General features: G+C 42.8%; 1 protein-coding gene across 1 annotated transcript in view; it reads right to left on the reverse strand.

The window, feature by feature from the left end:
• Positions 1–25,979, reverse strand: part of terb2 (telomere repeat binding bouquet formation protein 2) — a 44,846-nt gene extending 18,867 nt beyond the window's left edge. The window contains exon 1 of the mRNA XM_034161844.1: positions 25,806–25,979. Coding sequence (XP_034017735.1) covers positions 25,806–25,827 — 22 coding nt within the window. The 5' untranslated portion in view covers positions 25,828–25,979. The remainder of the gene's footprint in view (positions 1–25,805) is intronic.
• Between the last annotated feature and the right edge of the window lie 1,656 nt (positions 25,980–27,635).

Below are 27,635 nucleotides of genomic sequence, written 5' to 3' on the forward strand. Positions count from 1 at the left end.
CTGCATTTAACCCATCCTAATTGCCAGTTAGGAGCAGAAGTCGCATTTAGGCGCCCGGGGACCAGCTCCAGATGTATGTCCTGCCTTAGGTCAACAGCAGGGCTGAGCAAACCATGACCGGCCTCATGACGACAAACGACACACACAAACACACACATAAGCCGGCCCGGTACATGAACACATATAAAAAGCACACACAAGGTAAGACTTGAGAAAGAAAAACCTTCATTTCTGCTGCATTGAATCATGCAGCAGCAATGCAGGAAAAAGCCTATCAGCACAATGAACAATGATCACACACAACAACAGGACGAGAGACGACGACCGAGATTTGTAAGAGTCCAGTTATCAGACAGAACACCCGGAGGCCGCCTTTAGGCGCCATCAACGGCCTTGTTCGTCCGTTCTGGAGGGAGGAGGGGCCCAGCCCTGAACAGTCCACTGTCCACAGTCAACGTCAGAGCTGGAGAAACTGAGGGCGGGGGAAGACCGGGGGGGTGAGGCATGAGCGTTGTTCTTCTCCAGGAGGGTTTTATCACAGCGGCCTTGAAGTGCAGCTGTGTTTTGGGAAGCCGAAAAAAATCCAGATTAGCAGACGCCTGAAAGATTCCACAGTCTGAGACAAGTGGCTTCCAATACATCTGAATTAGGAGAGGAGATGTGGTCATTACTGACGATCAATGCGGTTTTCCAGTGCAGCGATCCTACCAGAGATGGTTTCCAATGCGCGGTTAACACCCACCGACTGAGCTGACACTGCCCTTCCAATCGAATCAATCATGTGGGGGAGCCTGGACGGGCCAATTATTGCAGCTTCCACTTTCTTAATTTTCCAGTAAACCAGCACTATGCCCGCTCCACACAGCAGAAACCCTGTCACCACCATGCCAAATATATACACATCTTTGACGTCCTCCACAGACAGCGTGTAAAGGCACATGACCTGCCATTTCCTCCAACTGTCCATCACGTAACCCATCACATGTGTCCCGGCAGGACAGGTCGGGTCCTCCGCTCCCGAATGTCTTGTAGAAAAAATAGTGTCAATTGCGTTCAGAGACCACTTTAACAGATCCATTTTTGCTGTTTCCAGAAGAGCAAAGCTGACAGCCTCACAGACAACACGCCACAGAAGCAGGAAAGATAAGGAGGGAGGGAGAAGAGAAAATGAAGAAGAAGATGAAGATGAAGAAGATTCCCTAGTTTGTACTCACCTGTTATTAAGAAGATCCCTCTGTATCCACCTCTGATGAAGAAGATTCCTCAGTTTGTAGTCACCTCTTATGATGAAGATGCCTAAGTTTGTACCCACCTTAAAGAAAAACGGTGTCTCAGTTGACTCTTACCTGCACATTGACTCCCCTGTGTTAATTAAACTGTTAATGAACTGTGACAAATCACAGCCCTTTGCGTTCTCAGTCATTTAGCAGGTGCACGGGTTCGCAGTCATGCAGAGGGCTCTGAATTAAAGTGGGTGTCTTTGGTTCACGCAGGGATATGTTTGAAACTTTACACCATATTACAGTGCAGGTAGCAAGCAACATTTTGTTAATAATTGCCAGTCTGTCCTGCATCCACCACAGAAATCATTCAATCCAGCACATGAATCCAGCCGCATCTCGGACAGAGAGAAAAGGAAAACGATCAGTCAGCCAGAAAAACTACACTTAAGGTATAATTTGCCAGCAGCAACAGGAAAGCAAAAGAAATACTAAGGTGGTCGCCAGCCACTAGCCCTAAGCTTCACTAACAAACCCAGACTTTAGATAAAGTTGAGGCAGAGACACACTCTGTTTACTAATAAAATGAATTTAAAAGGGTAGGATGCATAGTAACATACTATGGCAATTGTTAGCCATACGAAAGGGAAAATCAGTGTGTCTTAAAGCCCCCTTTACACATAGACGGTTTTGTCGGCGGGTAGTACGCAGACCGAAGTTCGTGGTAGTTCTGGCTGTTTTCGCGGTGGAAAGGGGCGGAGCATTTCGCCAGCGTTTTGACCGCCGTACTATTCGAAATATGCGGATAAAATGCCGCTAAATCCACCGAATAAAGTGACGTTTTCAATCAATCAATCAATCCTCTGGCTTCATGGATAGATAAAGCTGGGTATCATCTGCGTAACAATGAAAATTTAAGCAATGCCGTCTAATAATACTGCCTAAGGGAAGCATGTATAAAGTGAATAAAATTGGTCCTAGCACAGAACCTTGTGGAACTCCATAATTAACCTTAGTCTGTGAAGAAGATTCCCCATTTACATGAACAAATTGTAATCTATTAGATAAATATGATTCAAACCACCGCAGCGCAGTGCCTTTAATACCTATGGCATGCTCTAATCTCTGTAATAAAATTACAGAGTTAAAAGTTAAAAGTTCAATAATTCCGGGAGCGCTCCCGGAATTATTCGACATGTTGAATAATTTTTTCGACAATTCCCGGTAAAGCCGGAACTAAGCCACGCCCCCTAGTGCCGGCATTAACAACGGCGTGTGATCCTTAAGACGACCAAAAACTTTTCCGGGACGCTTCCGGGAGCTTTTACCGTCTATGTGTAAACGGGGCTTAAGACTGGACTTAAAAGTCTCTACAGAATCTGACTGTTTTATTTACGCAGGGAGATCATTCCACAAAGCAGGTACACAATAAGAGAAAGTTCTGTGGCCCGCAGAGCCACAGAAGAAAGACATGAACAGCTAAGAGAATATTATTGGATGCCTGGCTTCTCTCTTGCACTATTATGTTGAGACATTTTCCTTTTTTTTTTTTTTGGGAGCAGCACAGGATATTCCTGTCGTAAGAGTCACATACCTGCTGTGGTTTGTCTTTTAAACTTACATCTGTGTGTTCTGTTCCCTGGTGTGACAAGAAAAGAGAAAACAATAAAGTAAACTTGTAGCTCTTGCATTCACAGCTGTCATTTAATTCACCCTCACTGGGTTATAAAACAGCTGGGTCCATAAGTATTTGGACATGGACCGTATGTCTTCTTTTGCCTCTGGATACCACCTCACTGGAGTTGAAAGGAAACAGTCAAATTCAAGGGGTTTAATAAAAATGTTGTGTGAACCATTTAGGAACAACACATGCTTTACACAATCCCTCCATTTTCACAGGTCATATCTAATTGTACAAAACTGAAAAACGTCATCACTTTTACAGCAAGTGCACATAAATATGTCTTACATCATTTACAACAAGCGCAATCCAAGAATTCTGACATCCGCCAAGGGCTGACGAGGACTCAAAATAACAGATATGTGATTCACATCGTGACCCGGACTTTATCTGGATCCGGATTCCACAACACAATGCAATAATTGCATACTGACAGACTGATCAAGATGTTGCAATGTGAAATTTAATTCACAAACGTAAACAAAATTCTGTCTTCCTGTTCTTGGTTTTACATTGTGATGTATCCATGAAGTAGCTTTGATGTAATCCTTAAAAGTCTACAAAATAAAATCCTGATCCAGCATCTGGACACGGATGCAGATCCAGATCACATCCAAAATTTTATGGAGTCTTCCAAGGCCTAACACCAATGTGTGGCGAAAATATAGTGAAAATCCGTTATGTAGTTTTGACATCCTCAAAATCCGAGAAAGTGAAGCATACAAATCCTGATCCAGAATCCAGATCACCTCCAAAATGCAATGTCTTCCGTGGCCTAATATCTATCTGTGGTGCAATTTGATGAGAATCTGTGAAGTAATTTTGACGTAATCCTTAAAAGCCTATATAAAGTGAAATCTTGATCCATAATCTGGATCATCTCCAAAATCCAGTGGTGTCTTCCATGGCCGAATATCTATCTGTGGTAGACATGTGAATCTCATCACTGACAATGATTCGATACACACCTCGACACACTACCAGCGATACAATACACAGCGACACTGACGATTAATGATGGGTATTGATAAGATTTTATCGATATCGATGCCATTATTGATTCCGCTTATTGATCCAATTCTTTATTGAATCCCTTATCAATACCTATTGTGAATTTTCTGTGTACTAAAAGTAGGATTTACAGGTTTTCTATGTCAACAACATTTTATCGAGTCTTAAGTAAATAAATATGAAATTGGTCACTGGATCCTTGATCTCTAGACATAAATAATATAGAAATAATGAATGTTTATGGGTTCAGTGGTACGAATTTTTAATTAAATATTCGTTCCATTGAAAGAATATTAAAACATTCATTATTTGTTTTATATAAGGGCTAAACTAGATCCTTGTCATTTGGCATTTTGTTAATTTATAAAAAACAAAAAAGGGACTTACATTTTGCTGTTCCACTGCTGCTAAAGTCCAAATTGTGACATGTAGACCGTAATGCTGTGCACTGACTTCGGATTTCCATTAAAAAAAAGTTAAAAATCACGTCAACTTTTCATCTGAACAGCTCTTCATGCATCCAGATGGTTCACAGCAGAGTGGATTCTGTGTGTGTGTGTGTGAGTGTGTGTGTGTGTGTGTGTGTGTGTGTGTGTGTGTGTGTGTGTGTGTGTGTGTGTGTGTGTGTGTTACAAGAACTAGCACCGTCAGTTAGCTCACACACACACACTAGCTCACACAAAAGGGACTTGCTTGTGCGCGCATATACTACCCCAAAAAAGGGCTGTGTATTTCCTCAGTGCAGCAAAAAAATCAGAAATTAGTCCAGCTTTTCATTTCAACTTCCTGCTAGCAGCCTCCAGACGGCTTACAGTGCAGTGGATTTGTTATGTGTGTGCGTGCACGCACGTTTGTGTGTGCGTGCACATGCAGAGTGCAATGGTACCAAATGTATGGAACCAAATTTGCACTCTAAATGGAACCAAATCACACTCTAAATGCAATGGAACGCAAATGGGATGAATAATCCATGTCATGTGACAATAAAAAAAAATGAGGTGGGCTTCATAGATAATTGGCAAAGCTTCTGGGGAAAACCTGGTCTTGTTAGGAGAGACGGCATCCATCCCACTTTGGGATTTCTAGAAATCTGGCCAATTTTCTTGGATCCTCCAAACTGTGACTGTCCAGGGTTGGGACTAGGAGGCAGAGTTGTGGTCTTACACACCTCTCTGCAGCTTCTCTCCCCCTGCCATCCCCTCATTACCCCATCCCCGTAGAGACGGTGCCTGCTCCCAGACCACCAATAACCAGCAAAAATCTATTTAAGCATAAAAATTCAAAAAGAAAAAATAATATAGCACCTTCAATTGCACCACAGACTAAAACAGTTAAATGTGGTCTATTAAACATTAGGTCTCTCTCTTCTAAGTCCCTGTTGGTAAATGATATAATAATTGATCAACATATTGATTTATTCTGCCTAACAGAAACCTGGTTACAGCAGGATGAATATGTTAGTTTAAATGAGTCAACACCCCCGAGTCACACTAACTGTCAGAATGCTCGTAGCACGGGCCGGGGCGGAGGATTAGCAGCAATCTTCCATTCCAGCTTATTAATTAATCAAAAACCCAGACAGAGCTTTAATTCATTTGAAAGTTTGTCTCTTAGTCTTGTCCATCCAAATTGGAAGTCCCAAAAACCAGTTTTATTTGTTATTATCTATCGTCCACCTGGTCGTTACTGTGAGTTTCTCTGTGAATTTTCAGACCTTTTGCCTGACTTAGTGCTTAGCTCAGATAAGATAATTATAGTGGGCGATTTTAACATCCACACAGATGCTGAGAATGACAGCCTCAACACTGCATTTAATCTATTATTTGACTCTATTGGCTTTGCTCAAAAAGTAAATGAGTCCACCCACCACTTTAATCATATCTTAGATCTTGTTCTGACTTATGGTATGGAAATAGAAGACTTAACAGTATTCCCTGAAAACTCCCTTCTGTCTGATCATTTCTTAATAACATTTACATTTACTCTGATGGACTACCCAGCAGTGGGGAATAAGTTTCATTACACTAGAAGTCTTTCAGAAAGCGCTGTAACTAGGTTTAAGGATATGATTCCTTCTTTATGTTCTCTAATGCCATATACCAACACAGTGCAGAGTAGCTACCTAAACTCTGTAAGGGAGATAGAGTATCTCGTCAATAGTTTTACATCCTCATTGAAGACAACTTTGGATGCTGTAGCTCCTCTGAAAAAGAGAGCTTTAAATCAGAAGTGTCTGACTCCGTGGTATAACTCACAAACTCGTAGCTTAAAGCAGATAACCCGTAAGTTGGAGAGGAAATGGCGTCTCACTAATTTAGAAGATCTTCACTTAGCCTGGAAAAAGAGTCTGTTGCTCTATAAAAAAGCCCTCCGTAAAGCTAGGACATCTTTCTACTCATCACTAATTGAAGAAAATAAGAACAACCCCAGGTTTCTTTTCAGCACTGTAGCCAGGCTGACAAAGAGTCAGAGCTCTATTGAGCTGAGTATTCCATTAACTTTAACTAGTAATGACTTCATGACTTTCTTTGCTAACAAAATTTTAACCATTAGAGAAAAAATTACTCATAACCATCCCAAAGACGTATCGTTATCTTTGGCTGCTCTCAGTGATGCCGGTATTTGGTTAGACTCTTTCTCTCCGATTGTTCTGTCTGAGTTATTTTCATTAGTTACTTCATCCAAACCATCAACATGTTTATTAGACCCCATTCCTGCCAGGCTGCTCAAGGAAGCCCTACCATTATTTAATGCTTCGATCTTAAATATGATCAATCTATCTTTGTTAGTTGGCTATGTACCACAGGCTTTTAAGGTGGCAGTAATTAAACCGTTACTTGACCCAGCTATCTTAGCTAATTATAGGCCAATCTCCAACCTTCCTTTTCTCTCAAAAATTCTTGAAAGGGTAGTTGTAAAACAGCTAACTGATCATCTGCAGAGGAATGGTCTATTTGAAGAGTTTCAGTCAGGTTTTAGAATTCATCATAGTACAGAAACAGCATTAGTGAAGGTTACAAATGATCTTCTTATGGCCTCGGACAGTGGACTCATCTCTGTGCTTGTTCTGTTAGACCTCAGTGCTGCTTTTGATACTGTTGATCATAAAATTTTATTACAGAGATTAGAGCATGCCATAGGTATTAAAGGCACTGCGCTGCGGTGGTTTGAATCATATTTGTCTAATAGATTACAGTTTGTTCATGTAAATGGGGAATCTTCTTCACAGACTAAAGTTAATTATGGAGTTCCACAAGGTTCTGTGCTAGGACCAATTTTATTCACTTTATACATGCTTCCCTTAGGCAGTATTATTAGACGGTATTGCTTAAATTTTCATTGTTACGCAGATGATACCCAGCTTTATCTATCCATGAAGCCAGAGGACACACACCAATTAGCTAAACTGCAGGATTGTCTTACAGACATAAAGACATGGATGACCTCTAATTTCCTGATTTTAAACTCAGATAAAACTGAAGTTATTGTACTTGGCCCCACAAATCTTAGAAACATGGTGTCTAACCAGATCCTTACTCTGGATGGCATTACCCTGACCTCTAGTAATACTGTGAGAAATCTTGGAGTCATTTTTGATCAGGATATGTCATTCAAAGCGCATATTAAACAAATATGTAGGACTGCTTTTTTGCATTTACGCAATATCTCTAAAATCAGAAAGGTCTTGTCTCAGAGTGATGCTGAAAAACTAATTCATGCATTTATTTCCTCTAGGCTGGACTATTGTAATTCATTATTATCAGGTTGTCCTAAAAGTTCCCTAAAAAGCCTTCAGTTAATTCAAAATGCTGCAGCTAGAGTACTGACGGGGACTAGCAGGAGAGAGCATATCTCACCCATATTGGCCTCTCTTCATTGGCTTCCTGTTAATTCTAGAATAGAATTTAAAATTCTTCGTCTTACTTATAAGGTTTTGAATAATCAGGTCCCATCTTATCTTAGGGACCTCGTAGTACCATATCACCCCATTAGAGCGCTTCGTTCTCAGACTGCAGGCTTACTTGTAGTTCCTAGGGTTTGTAAGAGTAGAATGGGAGGCAGAGCCTTCAGCTTTCAGGCTCCTCTCCTGTGGAACCAGCTCCCAATTCAGATCAGGGAGACAGACACCCTCTCTACTTTTAAGATTAGGCTTAAAACTTTCCTTTTTGCTAAAGCTTATAGTTAGGGCTGGATCAGGTGACCCTGAACCATCCCTTAGTTATGCTGCTATAGACGTAGACTGCTGGGGGGTTCCCATGATGCACTGTTTCTTTCTCTTTTTGCTCTGTATGCACCACTCTGCATTTAATCATTAGTGATCGATCTCTGCTCCCCTCCACAGCATGTCTTTTTCTTGGTTCTCTCCCTCAGCCCCAACCAGTCCCAGCAGAAGACTGCCCCTCCCTGAGCCTGGTTCTGCTGGAGGTTTCTTCCTGTTAAAAGGGAGTTTTTCCTTCCCACTGTAGCCAAGTGCTTGCTCACAGGGGGTCGTTTTGACCGTTGGGGTTTTACATAATTGTTGTATGGCCTTGCCTTACAATATAAAGCGCCTTGGGGCAACTGTTTGTTGTGATTTGGCGCTATATAAAAAAAAAATTGATTGATTGATTGATGTGACATACAAAGCACCAATCAAATGACAAGAATCCACTCAGAAATCAATAAACTCTGTACATGGTGACTGAATCCTTAATGTACATGGTGGATCCTAGCTCTCTGGACATAAATCAAAATAAACAAAATGTGTATGTTGTATGTGTATGTTTTTGTCAAAAGCATTTCCTTTCAGATATTAATGACACAAATGTAACTCCATAGACTCTGAGATGAACTCTTCAGCTGGCAGGAAGTAATAAAAGAAGTCAGAAAAAAAAAAGAGAGAGGACGGCTCATTTTGGGAGGAAAAAAACAGCTTAGGTCAGTTGTAGTTTGTTTGTCTTATAATGTTTGGAAAGAGGTGTCATTTGATTTAAAATGGCGATTCGCTCTTAAGTTATTAATTCTGACCAAAATCTACGCGGCTCTTTGGAGCTGTGCACTTAGTCCCACAAAACAGAGGATATTATTATTATTATTATTATTATTATTATTATTTCCATTACCTGATGGACAACTTCAGTTTACGCACCGGCTGGTGCTCATGCCAGAGAACCGTCTCGTAAAACTCTGGTGTGGAATGGAGGACGTTTCTCATTTCTTGCCAGCAGCAAGACAATATTCCTAGGTTGTGAGAGGGATTAATGAAGTGAAGCAGAGATCCAGCGAACAGCGGGTCGAAGGGCTGCTTCGTTGCTTCCAGCACACCCGCTGCAGTCTGCAATCAACATAGAGAAATTATCATTTCCCGATAAACACCCCCACAAAAAACGGCCATTCCAGTGTCCCGAACTGAAGGACTGATAAGGGAATCGTTAAGCAAAAAGGCTTTTGATGTCATCATTTTTGTTGTGGTAGAAATGTGCTTTCTGGCTTCCGTCCATGGTGCATTGAATATGCATTGGAAAAAAAATTGATGCAAGCAGGCAGCGACATGCAAAATCGCGACTTTGCCCATCAATTGAATCGATGCACACTGAATGAATCGATGCATTCTAGATACTGATTCGTATCGATTAATCTCCACATGCCTAATCTGTGGTGCAAATTTGCGGAAAATCTGTAAAGTAGTTTTGCCATAATCCTTAACCCTCTGGGGCCGACGCCATCGTATACGACGGCTCAGACCAAGCTTTACTAAATTATAAATAACTTTTGAATGATATGAAATAGAAACTTACTTTTTGTTTTTGCTGAAAAGTTAACTCCACGGACTTTTCAATCAATCAATCAATTTTTTTTTTTATATAGCGCCAAATCACAATAAACAGTTGCCCCAAGGCGCTTTATATTGTAAGGCAAGGCCATACAATAATTATGTAAAACCCCAACGGTCAAAACGACCCCCTGTGAGCAAGCACTTGGCTACAGTGGGAAGGAAAAACTCCCTTTTAACAGGAAGAAACCTCCAGCAGAACCAGGCTCAGGGAGGGGCAGTCTTCTGCTGGGACTGGTTGGGGCTGAGGGAGAGAACCAGGAAAAAGACATGCTGTGGAGGGGAGCAGAGATCGATCACTAATGATTAAATGCAGAGTGGTGCATACAGAGCAAAAAGAGAAAGAAACAGTGCATCATGGGAACCCCCCAGCAGTCTACGTCTATAGCAGCATAACTAAGGGATGGTTCAGGGTCACCTGATCCAGCCCTAACTATAAGCTTTAGCAAAAAAGAACGTTTTAAGCCTAATCTTAAAAGTAGAGAGGGTGTCTGTCTCCCTGATCTGAATTGGGAGCTGGTTCCACAGGAGAGGAGCCTGAAAGCTGAAGGCTCTGCCTCCCATTCTACTCTTACAAACCCTAGGAACTACAAGTAAGCCTGCAGTCTGAGAGCAAAGCGCTCTATTGGGGTGATATGGTACTACGAGGTCCCTAAGATAAGATGGGACCTGATTATTCAAAACCTTATAAGTAAGAAGAAGAATTTTAAATTCTATTCTAGAATTAACAGGAAGCCAATGAAGAGAGGCCAATATGGGTGAGATATGCTCTCTCCTTCTAGTCCCCGTTAGTACTCTAGCTGCAGCATTTTGAATTAACTGAAGGCTTTTTAGGGAACTTTTAGGACAACCTGATAATAATGAATTACAATAGTCCAGCCTAGAGGAAATAAATGCATGAATTAGTTTTTCAGCATCACTCTGAGACAAGACCTTTCTAATTTTAGAGATATTGCGTAAATGCAAAAAAGCAGTCCTACATATTTGTTTAATATGCGCTTTGAATGACATATCCTGATCAAAAATGACTCCAAGATTTCTCACAGTATTACTAGAGGTCAGGGTAATGCCATCCAGAGTAAGGATCTGGTTAGACACCATGTTTCTAAGATTTGTGGGGCCAAGTACAATAACTTCAGTTTTATCTGAGTTTAAAAGCAGGAAATTAGAGGTCATCCATGTCTTTATGTCTGTAAGACAATCCTGCAGTTTAGCTAATTGGTGTGTGTCCTCTGGCTTCATGGATAGATAAAGCTGGGTATCATCTGCGTAACAATGAAAATTTAAGCAATACCATCTAATAATACTGCCTAAGGGAAGCATGTATAAAGTGAATAAAATTGGTCCTAGCACAGAACCTTGTGGAACTCCATAATTAACTTTAGTCTGTGAAGAAGATTCCCCATTTACATGAACAAATTGTAATCTATTAGACAAATATGATTCAAACCACCGCAGCGCAGTGCCTTTAATACCTATGGCATGCTCTAATCTCTGTAATAAAATTTTATGGTCAACAGTATCAAAAGCAGCACTGAGGTCTAACAGAACAAGCACAGAGATGAGTCCACGGTCCGAGGCCATAAGAAGATCATTTGTAACCTTCACTAATGCTGTTTCTGTACTATGATGAATTCTAAAACCTGACTGAAACTCTTCAAATAGACCATTCCTCTGCAGATGATCAGTTAGCTGTTTTACAACTACCCTTTCAAGAATTTTTGAGAGAAAAGGAAGGTTGGAGATTGGCCTATAATTAGCTAAGATAGCTGGGTCAAGTGATGGCTTTTTAAGTAATGGTTTAATTACTGCCACCTTAAAAGCCTGTGGTACATAGCCAACTAACAAAGATAGATTGATCATATTTAAGATCGAAGCATTAAATAATGGTAGGGCTTCCTTGAGCAGCCTGGTAGGAATGGGGTCTAATAGACATGTTGATGGTTTGGATGAAGTAACTAATGAAAATAACTCAGACAGAACAATCGGAGAGAAAGAGTCTAACCAAATACCGGCATCACTGAAAGCAGCCAAAGATAACAATACGTCTTTGGGATGGTTATGAGTAATTTTTTCTCTAATAGTTAAAATTTTTGTTAGCAAAGAAAGTCATGAAGTCATTACTAGTTAAAGTTAATGGAATACTCAGCTCAATAGAGCTCTGACTCTTTGTCAGCCTGGCTACAGTGCTGAAAAGAAACCTGGGGTTGTTCTTATTTTCTTCAATTAGTGATGAGTAGTAAGATGTCCTAGGTTTACGGAGGGCTTTTTTTTTATAGAGCAACAGACTCTTTTTCCAGGCTAAGTGAAGATCTTCTAAATTAGTGAGACGCCATTTCCTCTCCAACTTACGGGTTATCTGCTTTAAGCTACGAGTTTGTGAGTTATACCACGGAGTCAGGCACTTCTGATTTAAAGCTCTCTTTTTCAGAGGAGCTACAGCATCCAAAGTTGTCTTCAATGAGGATGTAAAACTATTGACGAGATACTCTATCTCACTTACAGAGTTTAGGTAGCTACTCTGCACTGTGTTGGTATATGGCATTAGAGAACATAAAGAAGGAATCATATCCTTAAACCTAGTTACAGCGCTTTCTGAAAGACTTCTAGTGTAATGAAACTTATTCCCCACTGCTGGGTAGTCCATCAGAGTAAATGTAAATGTTATTAAGAAATGATCAGACAGAAGGGAGTTTTCAGGGAATACTGTTAAGTCTTCTATTTCCATACCATAAGTCAGAACAAGATCTAAGATATGATTAAAGTGGTGGGTGGACTCATTTACATTTTGAGCAAAGCCAATAGAGTCTAATAATAAATTAAATGCAGTGTTGAGGCTGTCATTCTCAGCATCTGTGTGGATGTTAAAATCGCCCACTATAATTATCTTATCTGAGCTAAGCACTAAGTCAGACAAAAGGTCTGAAAATTCACAGAGAAACTCACAGTAACGACCAGGTGGACGATAGATAATAAGAAATAAAACTGGTTTTTGGGACTTCCAATTTGGATGGACAAGACTAAGAGTCAAGCTTTCAAATGAATGAAAGCTCTGTCTGGGTTTTTGATTAATTAATAAGCTGGAATGGAAGATTGCTGCTAATCCTCCGCCTCGGCCCGTGCTACGAGCATTCTGACAGTTAGTGTGACTCGGGGGTGTTGACTCATTTAAACTAACATATTCATCCTGCTGTAACCAGGTTTCTGTAAGGCAGAATAAATCAATATGTTGATCAATTATTATATCATTTACCAACAGGGACTTAGAAGAGAGAGACCTAATGTTTAATAGACCACATTTAACTGTTTTAGTCTGTGGTGCAGTTGAAGGTGCTATATTATTTTTTCTTTTTGAATTTTTATGCTTAAATAGATTTTTGCTGGTTATTGGTGGTCTGGGAGCAGACACCGTCTCTACGGGGATGGGGTAATGAGGGGATGGCAGGGGGAGAGAAGCTGCAGAGAGGTGTGTAAGACTACAACTCTGCTTCCTGGTCCCAACCCTGGATAGTCACGGTTTGGAGGATTTAAGAAAATTGGCCAGATTTCTAGAAATGAGAGCTGCTCCATCCAAAGTGGGATGGATGCCGTCTCTCCTAACAAGACCTTTTGAGCCAGCCATCTTTGTACTTCTCATAGAAGCTGTGTGATGATCTGCACAATGTGAGTGTCCAATCGGAATTGGTTCACCTTCACATGGTTTTCCAAAATCCAATCGTAGGGCAGATTTACCTCACGTGAAAAGCCAAAGATCGTTTTCAGGAGTGATATGTTACTAGTTGGCCCGTTTTGAATAGCACAGAGAAAGCCATTGAAAAAAAGGCATGAAATATAGGCTCAATTTTCCTCATGCGACGACTGAAAATTGAAGTTTGAATTTCGTGTATCCTTTCATATCTGCATCAAGAGGTTGACTGTATAGTAGGAGTGACTGTGAAGTTAATAAATTATCACTGCAGACTTTCTGCAGTCAGTTGTTACCCTTGTATTAGCAGATGGTCCTTTCACAGAAAAAAAAGTGACCAGACGTGTCCTCCTTATGTCTGACTTGGTTGAGTGTGACTTATTTTTATGTGTGACTCCGCTTCTTGTGTTATCCATATGTGAACGTTGACTAGGTAAGGCATGAGCAGATGGAGTGAAGTCTCATTCTCACCAGTAGAGATGGGATTCAGAGATTCAGTGCCGCCTTGGTGCAGAGCACCTGCTTCACTGCTTCACAACAAAATGAGGTGATGTGACACCTGAGACGACAGGTTTGGCTGCCCGTATCACATTCAGTTTGTCTGAGAGCAGTTCATCAATAAATATACAAGGACAGATGAATCAATGGATGGATGAATGGGTGGATACATGGAGCTCGGGTGTGTGTCAGATTAAACAGAATCCATCTGAGCGTTCTCGCTGAGTCCACCTACTGATATTGTCCTGCTTTCATCATTTTGTTTGTAGACATTTAAAGTTACTTACAATTAGCTGTAATTTTATGATGTACTGCAAAAATAAATAATGTCTATCACGGCTTTCAACGATTACCAGTCCAGTAAGTATCAGTGAAATTGTGGAGAGCTGGACATGTCCAAACTTGTCCTCTGACACGCCAAAACGGAGGTGTTCCTTTGTCTCGCTTCCAAAGCGAATCGGTCGTGACGCGCGAAGCCTCCGCGCGGCTTTCCATGGCAAAATCTCTTGTTAAAAGTGAAATCTGCCGGAAAATGGCTGATGTCCAGCTCTTGTGATAACCAGAGAAAGAGCACACGACGGTCTCATATCCACAGAGCCATACATTTAGAAATGGTCCGGTGGCTTGTGCCGCGTCGTCGCAGCTCGGAGTGCGGCGCGCTGAGCGTCCTTAAAGGGGTCCTTAAAGGGGTCCTTAAAGCTGTACTAACAGACCTTATTCTCTGTGAAGCCCGCAAAATTTTCACCGAAAGCCAGATAAATGTTTCGAATGGTTTCCAGGTGCCAGTCTCTAACAGCTTCTGAAAAAATTCTGATGGAAAAAAACCCCAAATCATTCCGCCATTTCCAGACAATGAAAATCCGACGACGGGGCGGGACCACTCCTTCCACAAGGCGTGCTCACAGGTGAATGACGTCACCGACAGGCATGGAAAAACTCACGCATGCGCACAAGGGTTCAAGCTTGTCTGACGTGAAAACATATGAATCAAATCCATATAGTTTAAAAAAAAATAAAAAGGTACGATACTTTATGGACAGACCTCGTATATATATATATATATATATATATATATATATATATATATATATATATATATATATATATATATGTGTGTGTGTGTGTTTTCAAACTACCTTTACACACATACATATATATATATATATATATATATATATATATATATATATATATATATATATATATATATATATATATATACATACACACACTCAACAAAAATATAAATGCAACACTTTTGGTTTTGCTCCCATTTTGTATGAGATGAACTCAAAGATCTAAAACTTTTTCCACATACACAATATCACCATTTCCCTCAAATATTGTTCACAAACCAGTCTAAATCTGTGATAGTGAGCGCTTCTCCTTTGCTGAGATAATCCATCCCACCTCACAGGTGTGCCATATCAAGATGCTGATTAGACACCATGATTAGTGCACAAGTGTGCCTTAGACTGCCCACAATAAAAGGCCACTCTGAAAGGTGCAGTTTTATCACACAGCACAATGCCACAGATGTCGCAAGATTTGAGGGAGCGTGCAATTGGCATGCTGACAGCAGGAATGTCAACCAGAGCTGTTGCTCGTGTATTGAATGTTCATTTCTCTACCATAAGCCGTCTCCAAAGGCGTTTCAGAGAATTTGGCAGTACATCCAACCAGCCTCACACCTGCAGATCACGTGTAACCACACCAGCCCAGGACCTCCACATCCAGCATGTTCACCTCCAAGATCGTCTGAGACCAGCCACTCGGACAGCTGCTGAAACAATCGGTTTGCATAACCAAAGAATTTCTGCACAAACTGTCAGAAACCGTCTCAGGGAAGCTCATCTGCATGCTCGTCGTCCTCATCGGGGTCTCGACCTGACTCCAGTTCGTCGTCGTAACCGACTTGAGTGGGCAAATGCTCACATTCGCTGGCGTTTGGCACATTGGAGAGGTGTTCTCTTCACGGATGAATCCTGGTTCACACTGTCCAGGGCAGATGGCAGACAGCGTGTGTGGCGTCGTGTGGGTGAGCAGTTTTCTGATGTCAGTGTTGTGGATCGAGTGGCCCATGGTGGCGGTGGGGTTATGGTATGGGCAGGTGTCTGTTATGGATGAAGAACACAGGTGCATTTTATTGATGGCATTTTGAAAGCACAGAGATACCGTAACGAGATCCTGAGGCCCATTGTTGTGCCATACATCCAAGAACATCACCTCATGTTGCAGCAAAATAATGCACGGCCCCATGTTGCAAGGATCTGTACACAATTCTTGGAAGCTGAAAATGTCCCAGTTCTTGCATGGCCGTCATACTCACCGGACATGTCACCCATTGAGCATGTTTGGGATGCTCTGGACCGGCGTATACAACCTCGTGTACCAGATCCTGCCAATATCCAGCAACTTCGCACAGCCATTGAAGAGGAGTGGACCAACATTCCACAGGCCACAATTGACAACCTGATCAACTCTATGCGAAGGAGATGTGTTGCACTGCATGAGGCAAATGGTGGTCACACCAGATACTGACTGGTATCCCCCCCCCCAATAAAACAAAACTGCACCTTTCAGAGTGGCCTTTTATTGTGGACAGTCTAAGGCACACCTGTGCACTAATCATGGTGTCTAATCAGCATCTTGATATGGCACACCTGTGAGGTGGGATGGATTATCTCAGCAAAGGAGAAGTGCTCACTATCACAGATTTAGACTGGTTTGTGAACAATATTTGAGGGAAATGGTGATATTGTGTATGTGGAAAAAGTGTTAGATCTTTGAGTTCATCTCATACAAAATGGGAGCAAAACCAAAAGTGTTGCGTTTATATTCTTGTTGAGTGTATATATATATATATATATATATATATATATATATATATATATATATATATATATATATATATATATATATATATATATATATATATATATATAGTGTGTGTGTGTGTGTGGCCAGAGCACATTCCTAGTCTAGTACCTGCTCTGGCCACACAGCCCCACAGCATGATGGAACCACCTCCAAATTTTACTGTAGGTAGCAAGTGTTTTTCTTGGAATGTTGTATTCTTTTTCAGCAATGCATACCACCCCTTGTTATGTCCAAATAACTCAATTTTAGTTTCATCAGTCCACAGCACCTTATTCCAAAATGAAGCTGGTTTCTCCAAATGTGCTTTAGCATACGTCAAGTGACTCTTTTTGTGGCATGTACGCAGAAAAGGCTTCCTCTGCATTACAGCATCCCCTTGTGCAGAGTGCACTGTATAGTTGAACGATGCACAGAGACACTATCTGCAGCAAGATCATGTTGTAGGTCTTTGGAGCAGGTCTGTGGGTTGACTATGACAGTTGTCAACGAGCTTACCAAACCAGTTTTGTGTTCCAATAATTAGTGCTAAATGTATTCAAATCAATAAAATGACAAGGGTGCCCAAATTTATGCACCTGCCCAAATTTGTTTAAATAATTATTGCACACTTTCTGTAAATACTAGAAACTTCATTTCACTTCTCAAATATCAGTGTGTTTGTCTGCTATATGATATATTTAACTGAAATTTCTGATCCAGACAACCAATGATTTATAAAGGAAAATCATGAAAATTATCAGGGGTGCCCAAACTTTTGCATACAACTGTGTGTGTGTGTTTTATATATATATATATATATATATATATATATATATATATATATATATGTATATGTATGACCAGGTTAGTCCCATTGAGATCGAGATCTCTTTTACAAGGGAGATCTGGACAATTATAAAGTTGTTGTTATGTGTCGGACGCAGCCCGGAGAACCGACCAGCGTTTGAAGGACCCAGTATAAAATAAGCAGAGCACGGTACAAAGGATAACAGAGTTTAATGAACATAACAGTGATGTGAAAAAATATAAAAGTGCGCGGTCTGGCATGGTCAGCAGCGCCAATGGTCCGGAGCCAGAACCAATTCGGACCCAAGGACCCCGCCGACACCCCACAGGTGGCCGCGACAAACCGAGTCTGTGAAAGAAGGAATCATTATGTGAGTCCACACTCAACACACAGAGAGAACGCTCAAAGGTGCACAAATAGCAAACACTTCCTGGCTTAATTACTAATCAGCTTCCCACCCTGCAGGCATGGAACATCCAGTTCACAAAACTCCACTGCAGTGGAAGCTGATTACACGACCAACATACAGCTCAATATAATAAGGTGTGAGGGACACCACATTTACTGACTGTATAAATGTTAGTCACAAAATCTAACGTACCTCAGGAAGTGTGCTGACGAGCGTGAGACCTCACCCCCTCCTCTTTCACAGACCATGCATCAAACCTGGACGTTCTCTGCATCCACTGATGATGAGATTGCTCCCGAGACGACGATCTCACCCGTCTGGTCACAAGGTCGAGTCTCTGGCAAATACACACTGTGTACTCCAGACTTAAATGCTACCATGTTCCAATCCATGTAGATGCACCACAGCTGTGAGTCCTGACGAGCTGCACGTGATCAGCCTCAGGTGATCAGGGTGAGGTCCTGATAAACTCAGCTACACAGCCACTCAGTCCCAAATGCGCACCACCTGGGAGGAAAACCAAAAGACAGAAACAAAAGACACACAAAAGCCAGCCAGGCACGCCAGCCACAACAGCACCCCATCCTCACGGGAAGCCTCCCGGCGACCACACAAACCTGGCCCAGGAGAAACACCCCCCTCCAGGGACCATGGCTGGAAACCGTATCTGCATTCGTCTTCCAACAGAATCTTCATTTAACAGAACGGTTGATGTCTTCTCCTCTGGCTGCATCTTTGCCTTTGTTTCTGTCAGTCACTTAGCACAGGTGTGGCCAGGAGTTCTTAAACCTGTGCGGTCAGCCTTTGTCCAACCATGTTCAGTCTGATTAGTCATAAAACAAAAAAGACAAACACAAACAACCAAACCACCCCCCCCCCCTCCCAGAGGACCGTCCCATCAAACCCCGGGAAGGGGAGAAAAGAAAAACAACCCAAACTTAAGCTTGCAAATAACAATGCTAACACCCCCCCCCCCCCCCCCCCCCCCAGAGGACCGTTCCATCAAACCCCGGGAAGGGGAGAAAAGAAAAACCCAAACTTTAGCTTGCAAATAAAAATGCTAACACCCCCCCCCCCCCCAACGACATGTATGGACCAACACACCCCAGAGGACATCCCGCCAGCTCCAGGAGTAATAACCACAGCCGAGGTCCCTCTGGGATCCAACATCACCCACGGGGACTCCCAGCGCCTCCCAGAGGACCATTCCATCAACCCCAGGAGACGCCTCCCCTCATGACCAACGGACCCAGCCCCGGCCGTCTATGGCTAGATGGACCCACAGCCCTTTCCCCCCCAGAGGACACCACAGTCACACCCTGAGGGCGGAAACTGGGGGGAAAAACAAAAGGAAAGAAAAAAAAACATACAAACAAAATAACCCCAACCCCACCCCCTTGGCGCAGTGGAAACTGGAAGCACGTCCAGCGTCACCAACCGTGACTATACCCCAGAAGCCAACCGGGAGGAGTGGAACAGCGGTTATGGCAGACGGCACAAAACAGCGCCACTCCTCCGACTTCCAAACCAGCCACGGGTATATCCCACTGCCCCAAACCTCAGCCACGCCGATGGCAGACGGCTCAAAGGCGCGCTGAAGCCGGAGGTGGAACAGGGAATCAACAAACAAAAACACCCCCCCCCCAGGTGCAGAGGTTACCTGGGAAACGCCCAGCATAACCAAACTGCACCACTCCAGCAACGCCGACAACCTACGGCTCACACGGCTGGAGCCAGAGGAGAAGAGAGGGAATAAAAAGAAAATACCCCAAACCCCCCCCTCCCCTCCCGGGTGCAGAGGTTACCTGGGAAACGCCCAGCATAACCAAACTGCACCACTCCAGCAACGCCGACTCTACGGCTCACCCGGCTGGAGTCAGAGGAGAAGAGAGGGCATAACAAAAAACAAAACAAAAAAAAAGAAAAAAGAAAAAAACAACCCAATTACCCCCCCATCACCCCCCAGGGGGCCGTCCCATCAAACCCTGGGAGGTGAAACTAAAAGAAATAAAAAGAAAGACTAACAGACTAACATAAAGTTGCTTGGGTCCTTTTTGTGCTCCAAACAGACTGCAGGGACACGACCCCAGACACTAATAGTGTAAAAAAAAAAAAATCCCACACAAAAACCAACTCAAAAAACACCCACACAAAATGAACTAACACAAAACAAATAAGTGATTTATACCGTCAAGCTCAAACAAATGGAACACACCTGTTCCAACTTAAGAGCTTGACGGTAATGTGACTCAGTCACCAACAGAGGGAGCCAGAGTGCTAAAAATGAAAAACCCCCTTTGGTGACAGAGAAAACAAACGAGCTGCTCTTCTGTGCGCAGCTGTGTGCAACACACAACCAAAAATGTGATTCAACTAAATAACACCGGAGCTGACACAACAGACACAGTAGCTATCATTACCCGGGGAAACGGGGCTACGACTGTAACACAGGAAGCACCGCGACCTGTGCCACAGAGCTCCGCCGTGCGCGTTCACCCATTACAGACCCACTCCTGCAGCTCCCGTTTAAACCTCTTATCCGGTCGAAGTGCGACGCGAAGCCGTCGCCAGTCACACTCCCCCACGACCCACGGATAAGGCACAAACACAGGAAACACGGCTGCATGAGCGCTCAAATCAGTATTCAGTAATGGGTTCTCCAACGCGCACCATCCGCGCGGAGAGCACCTGCAACTGATCCGGATAACTTCTGAACGTCTGCTGCCACCTTCCCGGCGCGTTACCGTCTCTGCTACCGCTGGGTCCGTGATGTTTGGCCAGAGACTACTGTTATGTGTCGGACGCAGCCCGGAGAACTGACCAGCGTTTGAAGGACCCAGTATAAAATAAGCAGAGCACGGTACAAAGGATAACAGAGTTTAATGAACATAACAGTGATGTGAAAAAATATAAAAGTGCGCGGTCTGGCATGGTGGTTTTGCGGTGCGCTCCCAGCAGCGCCAACGGTCCGGAGCCAGAACCAATTCGGACCCAAGGACCCCGCCGACACCCCCCAGGTGGCCGCGACAAACCGAGTCTGTGAAAGAAGGAATCATTATGTGAGTCCACACTCAACACACAGAGAGAACGCTCAAAGGTGCACAAACAGCAAACACTTCCTGGCTTAATTACTAATCAGCTTCCCACCCTGCAGGCATGGAACATCCAGTTCACAAAACTCCACTGCAGTGGAAGCTGATTACACGACCAACATACAGCTCAATATAATAAGGTGTGAGGGACACCACATTTACTGACTGTATAAATGTTAGTCACAAAATCTAACGTACCTCAGGAAGTGTGCTGACGAGCGTGAGACCTCACCCCCTCCTCTTTCACAGACCATGCATCAAACCTGGATGTTCTCTGCATCCACTGATGATGAGATGGCTCCCGAGACGACGCTCTCACCCGTCTGGTCACAAGGTCGAGTCTCTGGCAAATACACCCTGTGTACTCCAGACTTAAATGCTACCATGTTCCAATCCATGTAGATGCACCACAGCTGTGAGTCCTGACGAGCTGCACGTGATCAGCCTCAGGTGATCAGGGTGAGGTCCTGATAAACTCAGCTACACAGCCACTCAGTCCCAAATGCGCACCACCTGGGAGGAAAACCAAAAGACAGAAACAAAAGACACACAAAAGCCAGCCAGGCACGCCAGCCACAACAGTTGTCTTTGGATGTGGGAGGAAACCGGAGCACCCAGAGGAACCCACGCAAACACAGAGAGAACATGCAAACTCCACACAGAAAGGCCACAGGTGGGGCTCTATCCCATGACGTTCTTGCTGTGAGGTAACAGTGCTAACCACTAAGACACTGTGCTGCCCATATAGTACTGTCTGTGAAAATGTTTGAGGCATCCCAGAGTTATAACACAAGTATCATTTTTTCAATAATACTAATACTAATAATAATAACTGCTTTGTAAGTGTACCACACATACACAGTTGCAAATGATCATGCAATATTAAAATGACAGTTAAACATATTTACTCATACTTTTCTCAAAATAGTTTTTGAGGTCCTGCGACTTATACACTGGTGCGAGTTATATACTGAAAAGTCACATGTAAATAGCACCCAGTTTTCATTTTGATTATCATTAAAGTTTGAATTCGTCACACATTTAATTTATTTGTGATTTGTTTTTCAGTTTTTCATACATTTTAATGCTTTTATGAAGCATTAAATATGCTTCAATTTATTTTCATTTATATAGCACCAAATCACAACACAGTTGCCTCAAGGCACTTCACACAAGTAAGGTCTAACCTTACCAACCCCCAGAGCAACAGTGGTATGGAAAAACTCCCTCTGAGGAAGAAACCTCAAGCAGACCACACTCAAAGGGGTGACCCTCTGCTTGGGCCATGCTACAGACATAAATTACAAAACAATTCACAAAACAAATATACAGGAAATGTTGCTGGTGCACAGGACAGTTTCTGGAACAGATACCACACTGTTATGTGTCGGACGCAGCCCGGAGAACCGACCAGCGTTTGAAGGACCCAGTATAAAATAAGCAGAGCACGGTACAAAGGATAACAGAGTTTAATGAACATAACAGTGCTGTGAAAAAATATAAAAGTACGTGGTCTGGTGTGGTGGTTTTGCGGTGCGCTCCCAGCAGCGCCAACCCGGACCCAAGGACCCCGCCGACACCCCCCAGGTGGCCGCGACAAACCGAGTCTGTGAAAGAAGGAATCATTATGTGAGTCCACACTCAACACACAGAGAGAACGCTCAAAGGTGCACAAACAGCAAACACTTCCTGGCTTAATTACTAATCAGCTTCCCACCCTGCAGGCATGGAACACCCAGTTCACAAAACTCCACTGCAGTGGAAGCTGATTATACAACCAACATACAGCTCAATATAATAAGGTGTGAGGGACACCACATTTACTGACTGTATAAATGTTATTCACAAAATCTAACGTACCTCAGGAAGTGTGCTGACGAGCGTGAGACCTCACCCCCTCCTCTTTCACAGACCATGCATCAAACCTGGACGTTCTCTGCATCCACTGATGATGAGATGGCTCCCGAGACGACGATCTCACCCGTCTGGTCACAAGGTCGAGTCTCTGGCAAATACACACTGTGTACTCCAGTCTTAAATGCCACCATGTTCCAATCCATGTAGATGCACCACAGCTGTGAGTCCTGACGAGCCGCAGGTGATCAGCCTCAGGTGATCAGGGTGAGGTCCTGATAAACTCAGCTACACAGCCACTCAGTCCCAAATGCAAGCCACCTGGAAGGAAAAACAAAAGACAGGACAAAAGACAGAAACAAAAAGGCAGCCAGGCTCCCCCCAGCCATACAACAGTACCCCACCCTCACGGGAAGCCTCCCGGCGACCACACAAACCTGGCCCAGGAGAAACACCCCCCTCCAGGGACCATGGCTGGAAACCGTATCCGCATTCATCTTCCAACAGAATCTTCATCTAACAGAACGGTTGATGTCTTCTCCTCTGGCTGCATCTTTGCCCTTGTTTCTATTAGTCAATTAGCACAGGTGTGGCCAGGAGTTCTTGAACCTGTGCGGTCAGCCTTTGTCCAACCAGTTCACAGCCACTCAGTCCCAAATGCAAGCCACCTGGAAGGAAAAACAAAAGACAGGACAAAAGACAGAAACAAAAAGGCAGCCAGACCCCCCCAGCCATACAACACCACACCCATCTGTGGATGGAGCTGCACCTCAAACAGAGAGAAAAGAAAAAAGCAGAATCAGTCAGTGTGCTTGTGTGTGTGTGTGTGTGTGTGTGTGTGTGTGTGTGTGTGTGTGTGTGTGTGTGTGTGTGTGTGTGTGTGTGTGTGTGTGTGTGTGTGTGTGTGTGTGTGTGTGTGTGTGTGTGTGTGTGTGTGTGTGTGTGTGTGTGTGTTTTGGCAATTTTATATCAGTCTTATAACGGTGATCATTGTGATGATCAGTGGATCATATTCTAGATCAGCTAAAATACAAATACCAATTTTTTTTGATACTCTCTGAATCTATATACATAAAGGGCTGCATCTGTCTGTCTGTCTGTCTGGGATAAACTCCCAAATTATAATATGTAGCCCTAAAAACTAGATATATTCTGAATCATGACATGGGGAACAAACTGGTACAATTTTTTTTTTTAAGTTGAACTGAAAATTACCCCAAAATAGCCATTTATGTAAGACCATACAGTGTTATACCATGTGCTTTTCATGCTGCCACTTCTGTCTGTCCGGGATAAACTCCCAAACTATAATATGTAGCCCTAAAAACTATATATATTCTGAATCCTCATGACATGGGGAACAAACTGGTACCATTTTTTTAAAAGTTGAACTGAAAATGACCCCCAAAATTGCCAGCTGTGTGTATGACCAGGCAGATTCAAATTTCCAGCCCTGTATATGTGCTGGCCATCTCTATTTATTTAATCCCTTCCTACAGCACACTCAGCACAGCACACTCAGCAAAACAACAACATGCTTAGGCTGAGGCTGTGGGTATGACCAGGCAGATTCAAATTTCCAGCCCTGTATATGTGTTGGCCATCTCTGTTTCTTTAATCCCTTCCTTCAGCTACTTTATGTTCTCAACTGTTACGCACCTGACTGTCCTGTACAACCCAGTTTGCCTTCCTGTCTGAATACACTGATTTTATCTTTGTAAAATTGCAATGTAAAAACAGTGAAATACACCCCTGCCTCAATTTTGATTTATTGATATTTACATTTACTGTTACCTACCTTTTGTGTGTAATGTTGTTATAAATTTGATTGCAAAACAAAGTCTGCATGAAGGACTTCAAATGTGTTTGTCTTTTAACCAAGTATTTCCACATGGTTTGGGGAGTCCACTTCTTATAGTTCTGCTGGACAAACTTTAGCCCATTAACTATTATATTTATAAGACATCAGCATTACAAAAACAAATGTTGGGCAATTGTTTTGATTAAAATGATTGACATTTGGCTTATGTCTAAAACAGGTTAACCCGGGCAGTGCCGGGTACCCCAGCTATAGTAATGTACGTATATTCTGTAACACTTGCCTCGGTTGGTTCTTTTCTAAAAGAGTTTTAATCTGATACCGTGGACAAGAAGGTTACTTTGTATGTAAATGTGGGTGTAAGACATATTGCAAAAATCTACACATTGTTACAAAAGTGCACAATTTTTCCCCAATCTACTGGATTATCAGTTTCATTTCCAAAGACTTGGTCTGGTGGCTTCCAAGGCCACCACAGGCTGATCGCTATTTAGTTACAAATGTATCTTATTTCAGGGCTTTGAAGTTTGGTTGTTTGTTTAGTTGCCTCCACTGCAGTAGATAAGAAAAACAGCTGGACATCTGAACACATTTTCCGATCTCCTGTGTGCCTGACCTTGGTGAATCTTACAATAATTAGTTGCCTTCAGCACCTAATGACCCATGCCAGCTGTAGATGACAACAGGCCAGACCGTATTCGACTGAAGAACCTTGCTGTGCTGTGTGGTAAATCCCGTTCATCACTCCCCTCCATACGAGGCTACACTTTGGAGACAAAGGCTCCACCTGGCAGACCTTTAATAAAGGTGACAGCGGGTGTGCGAGAGGAGAGGGAGCTGCTGGTGTCAAACCCCGCTGAGCGGAGGCACAGCAGGACCAAGGTTCACTTTACTGTCAACTCATCCACTCTTCTGCATATAAACACATACCAGTAAATAAAGTCTGTCTGATACCACGAAGAGCCTGCTTTCTCTCCAGCTGTCAGACTGCATCTGTTTACATGTGTAGTCCTCTTCCTTACAGCTCCTGAAGCTCAACCATAAATCACCGTCCTACCAGCAGCAGCAGCAGCAGTCATTTAGGATCCATCGCTTCTGGCATCCGATTCTTCATTCTTCTGCTTTCTTTCAACCCCCAACTCTTCGCTGTTTCCTTGCTGCCTCTGTTCAGTGCCTAAAACAAAAACTCAGCTGATTTGGTATCATTCAGTTACTTAGCAACACAGAGAAAGAGGGAATTTAGAAGGAACATGGCCGCCACTGATCACGTTAGCCAAATTAGTTTAATTCAGGTTACAGCCCCTTATTGCTTTGTTATATCTCTGTGGTGAAATTGAATCTTTGTGTCTTGACGGTTCATATTCATGTTTGTGTGCAGCAAACAAACTATATATATATATATATATATATATATATATATATATATATATATATATATACACACCAGAATCCGCATGAAATCAGGAACAAAAAAAAATGTAAGCGAAGCAGCAGCCAAATAATAAAACAGATCACAGAGCTTTGCAGGCATCAGTGTCCATGTGTCAGTGGAATCGTAATTCAGGTGGCACTTTCTGTGTCGAGGTGCACATGCACATATAATAAGTCTTAGAAAAATAAATATATAAAAATACAATAAAATGCATGCACGATCTCAGGTTACACGGTGGGTTGGAGCAGAGCTTATCCCAGCAGTCAAACGGCATGAGGCAGGGTACACTCTGGACAGGACGCCATTCTGTCGTAGGACACACACATTCACACATGCAAACACATCTACGGTCAATTTTAGAGTCACCAATTCACCTAACCTGCATGTCTTTGGAAGTGGGAGGAAGCCGGAGCACCCGGAGGAAACTCACATAAACATGGGAAGGACATGCAAACTCCACACAGGAAGGACCAGACAGACTACCAGTGACGTCATGATGAAGTAAACAGCCTGATTCCATAGCTCTGGGGAGAAAGCCCAAATCTAGGAAAAAAAAAAGGTCTATATTCTTATCTGCAAACTGAAGAAAAATATTACAAACTATGTTTACAACTCAACAAATAGAAAACAAACACAGGAGCGCCAAAAAAGGGGACAAACAGGAACACACTGAGGAAGAAGCTTTGGATGTGAACGAGCCCGAAGACAACATGGTGTCCCTTCTCGAGGAGTTAAGAAATTTCAGAAAAGAACATGCGGAGGCCTCTAAAAACACCAGGGCTCCCCTGGCAAGGGTGGAGGTAACTCTGAAAGATGTGGTCGACCGTACCGATAAGCTTGAGCAGGAGGTGGTTAATATACAGCAGAGAGTGAGTGAGAACGAGGACCACCTGCAGCTTCATGAGAGAGCCATCCGTCACCTGTTACACTGAGAAGTCCAAGTATTTGCATAATGTGAGGACCTTGAGTTGAGAGCAAGGCACAATAATTTGCGCATATATGGTATAAATGAAGGCCAAGAGAAAAATGATACCATTCTGTTCATACCTGACATTATCCGCACCTCACTCAATCTTCCCACGGACATGGATCTGGGCATTGAAAGGGCCCACTGCAATGATGGATGAAATCAAAAAATATCTTACAAGGTGGGAAATCTTGCCTCTCTCACTTGTAGGGAGGATAGGAGCAGATCAGAATAAACATACTGCCAAGAGTACTTTTTCTGTTCCAGACGCTCCCTCTGAAAATTACTTGCATATCTGGTCTCCTTGCAGGCCCCACCCTCCAGTATAGATTTTTTATTTTTATTTCAGTAATTAAAAGAACTATCAACAGTAAATATGTTTCTCACATTTATAAAATATTACAGCAAGAAGGTACTGTGAATGTAATAATTGAGAATTAGTACTGGGAACAGACATTGCGGAAGAGACATAGAATAACAAAGAGTCC

The sequence above is a fragment of the Thalassophryne amazonica genome, chromosome 2 (assembly GCF_902500255.1).
Source record: "Thalassophryne amazonica chromosome 2, fThaAma1.1, whole genome shotgun sequence".
In the NCBI taxonomy this organism is placed as follows: Eukaryota; Metazoa; Chordata; class Actinopteri; order Batrachoidiformes; family Batrachoididae; genus Thalassophryne; species Thalassophryne amazonica.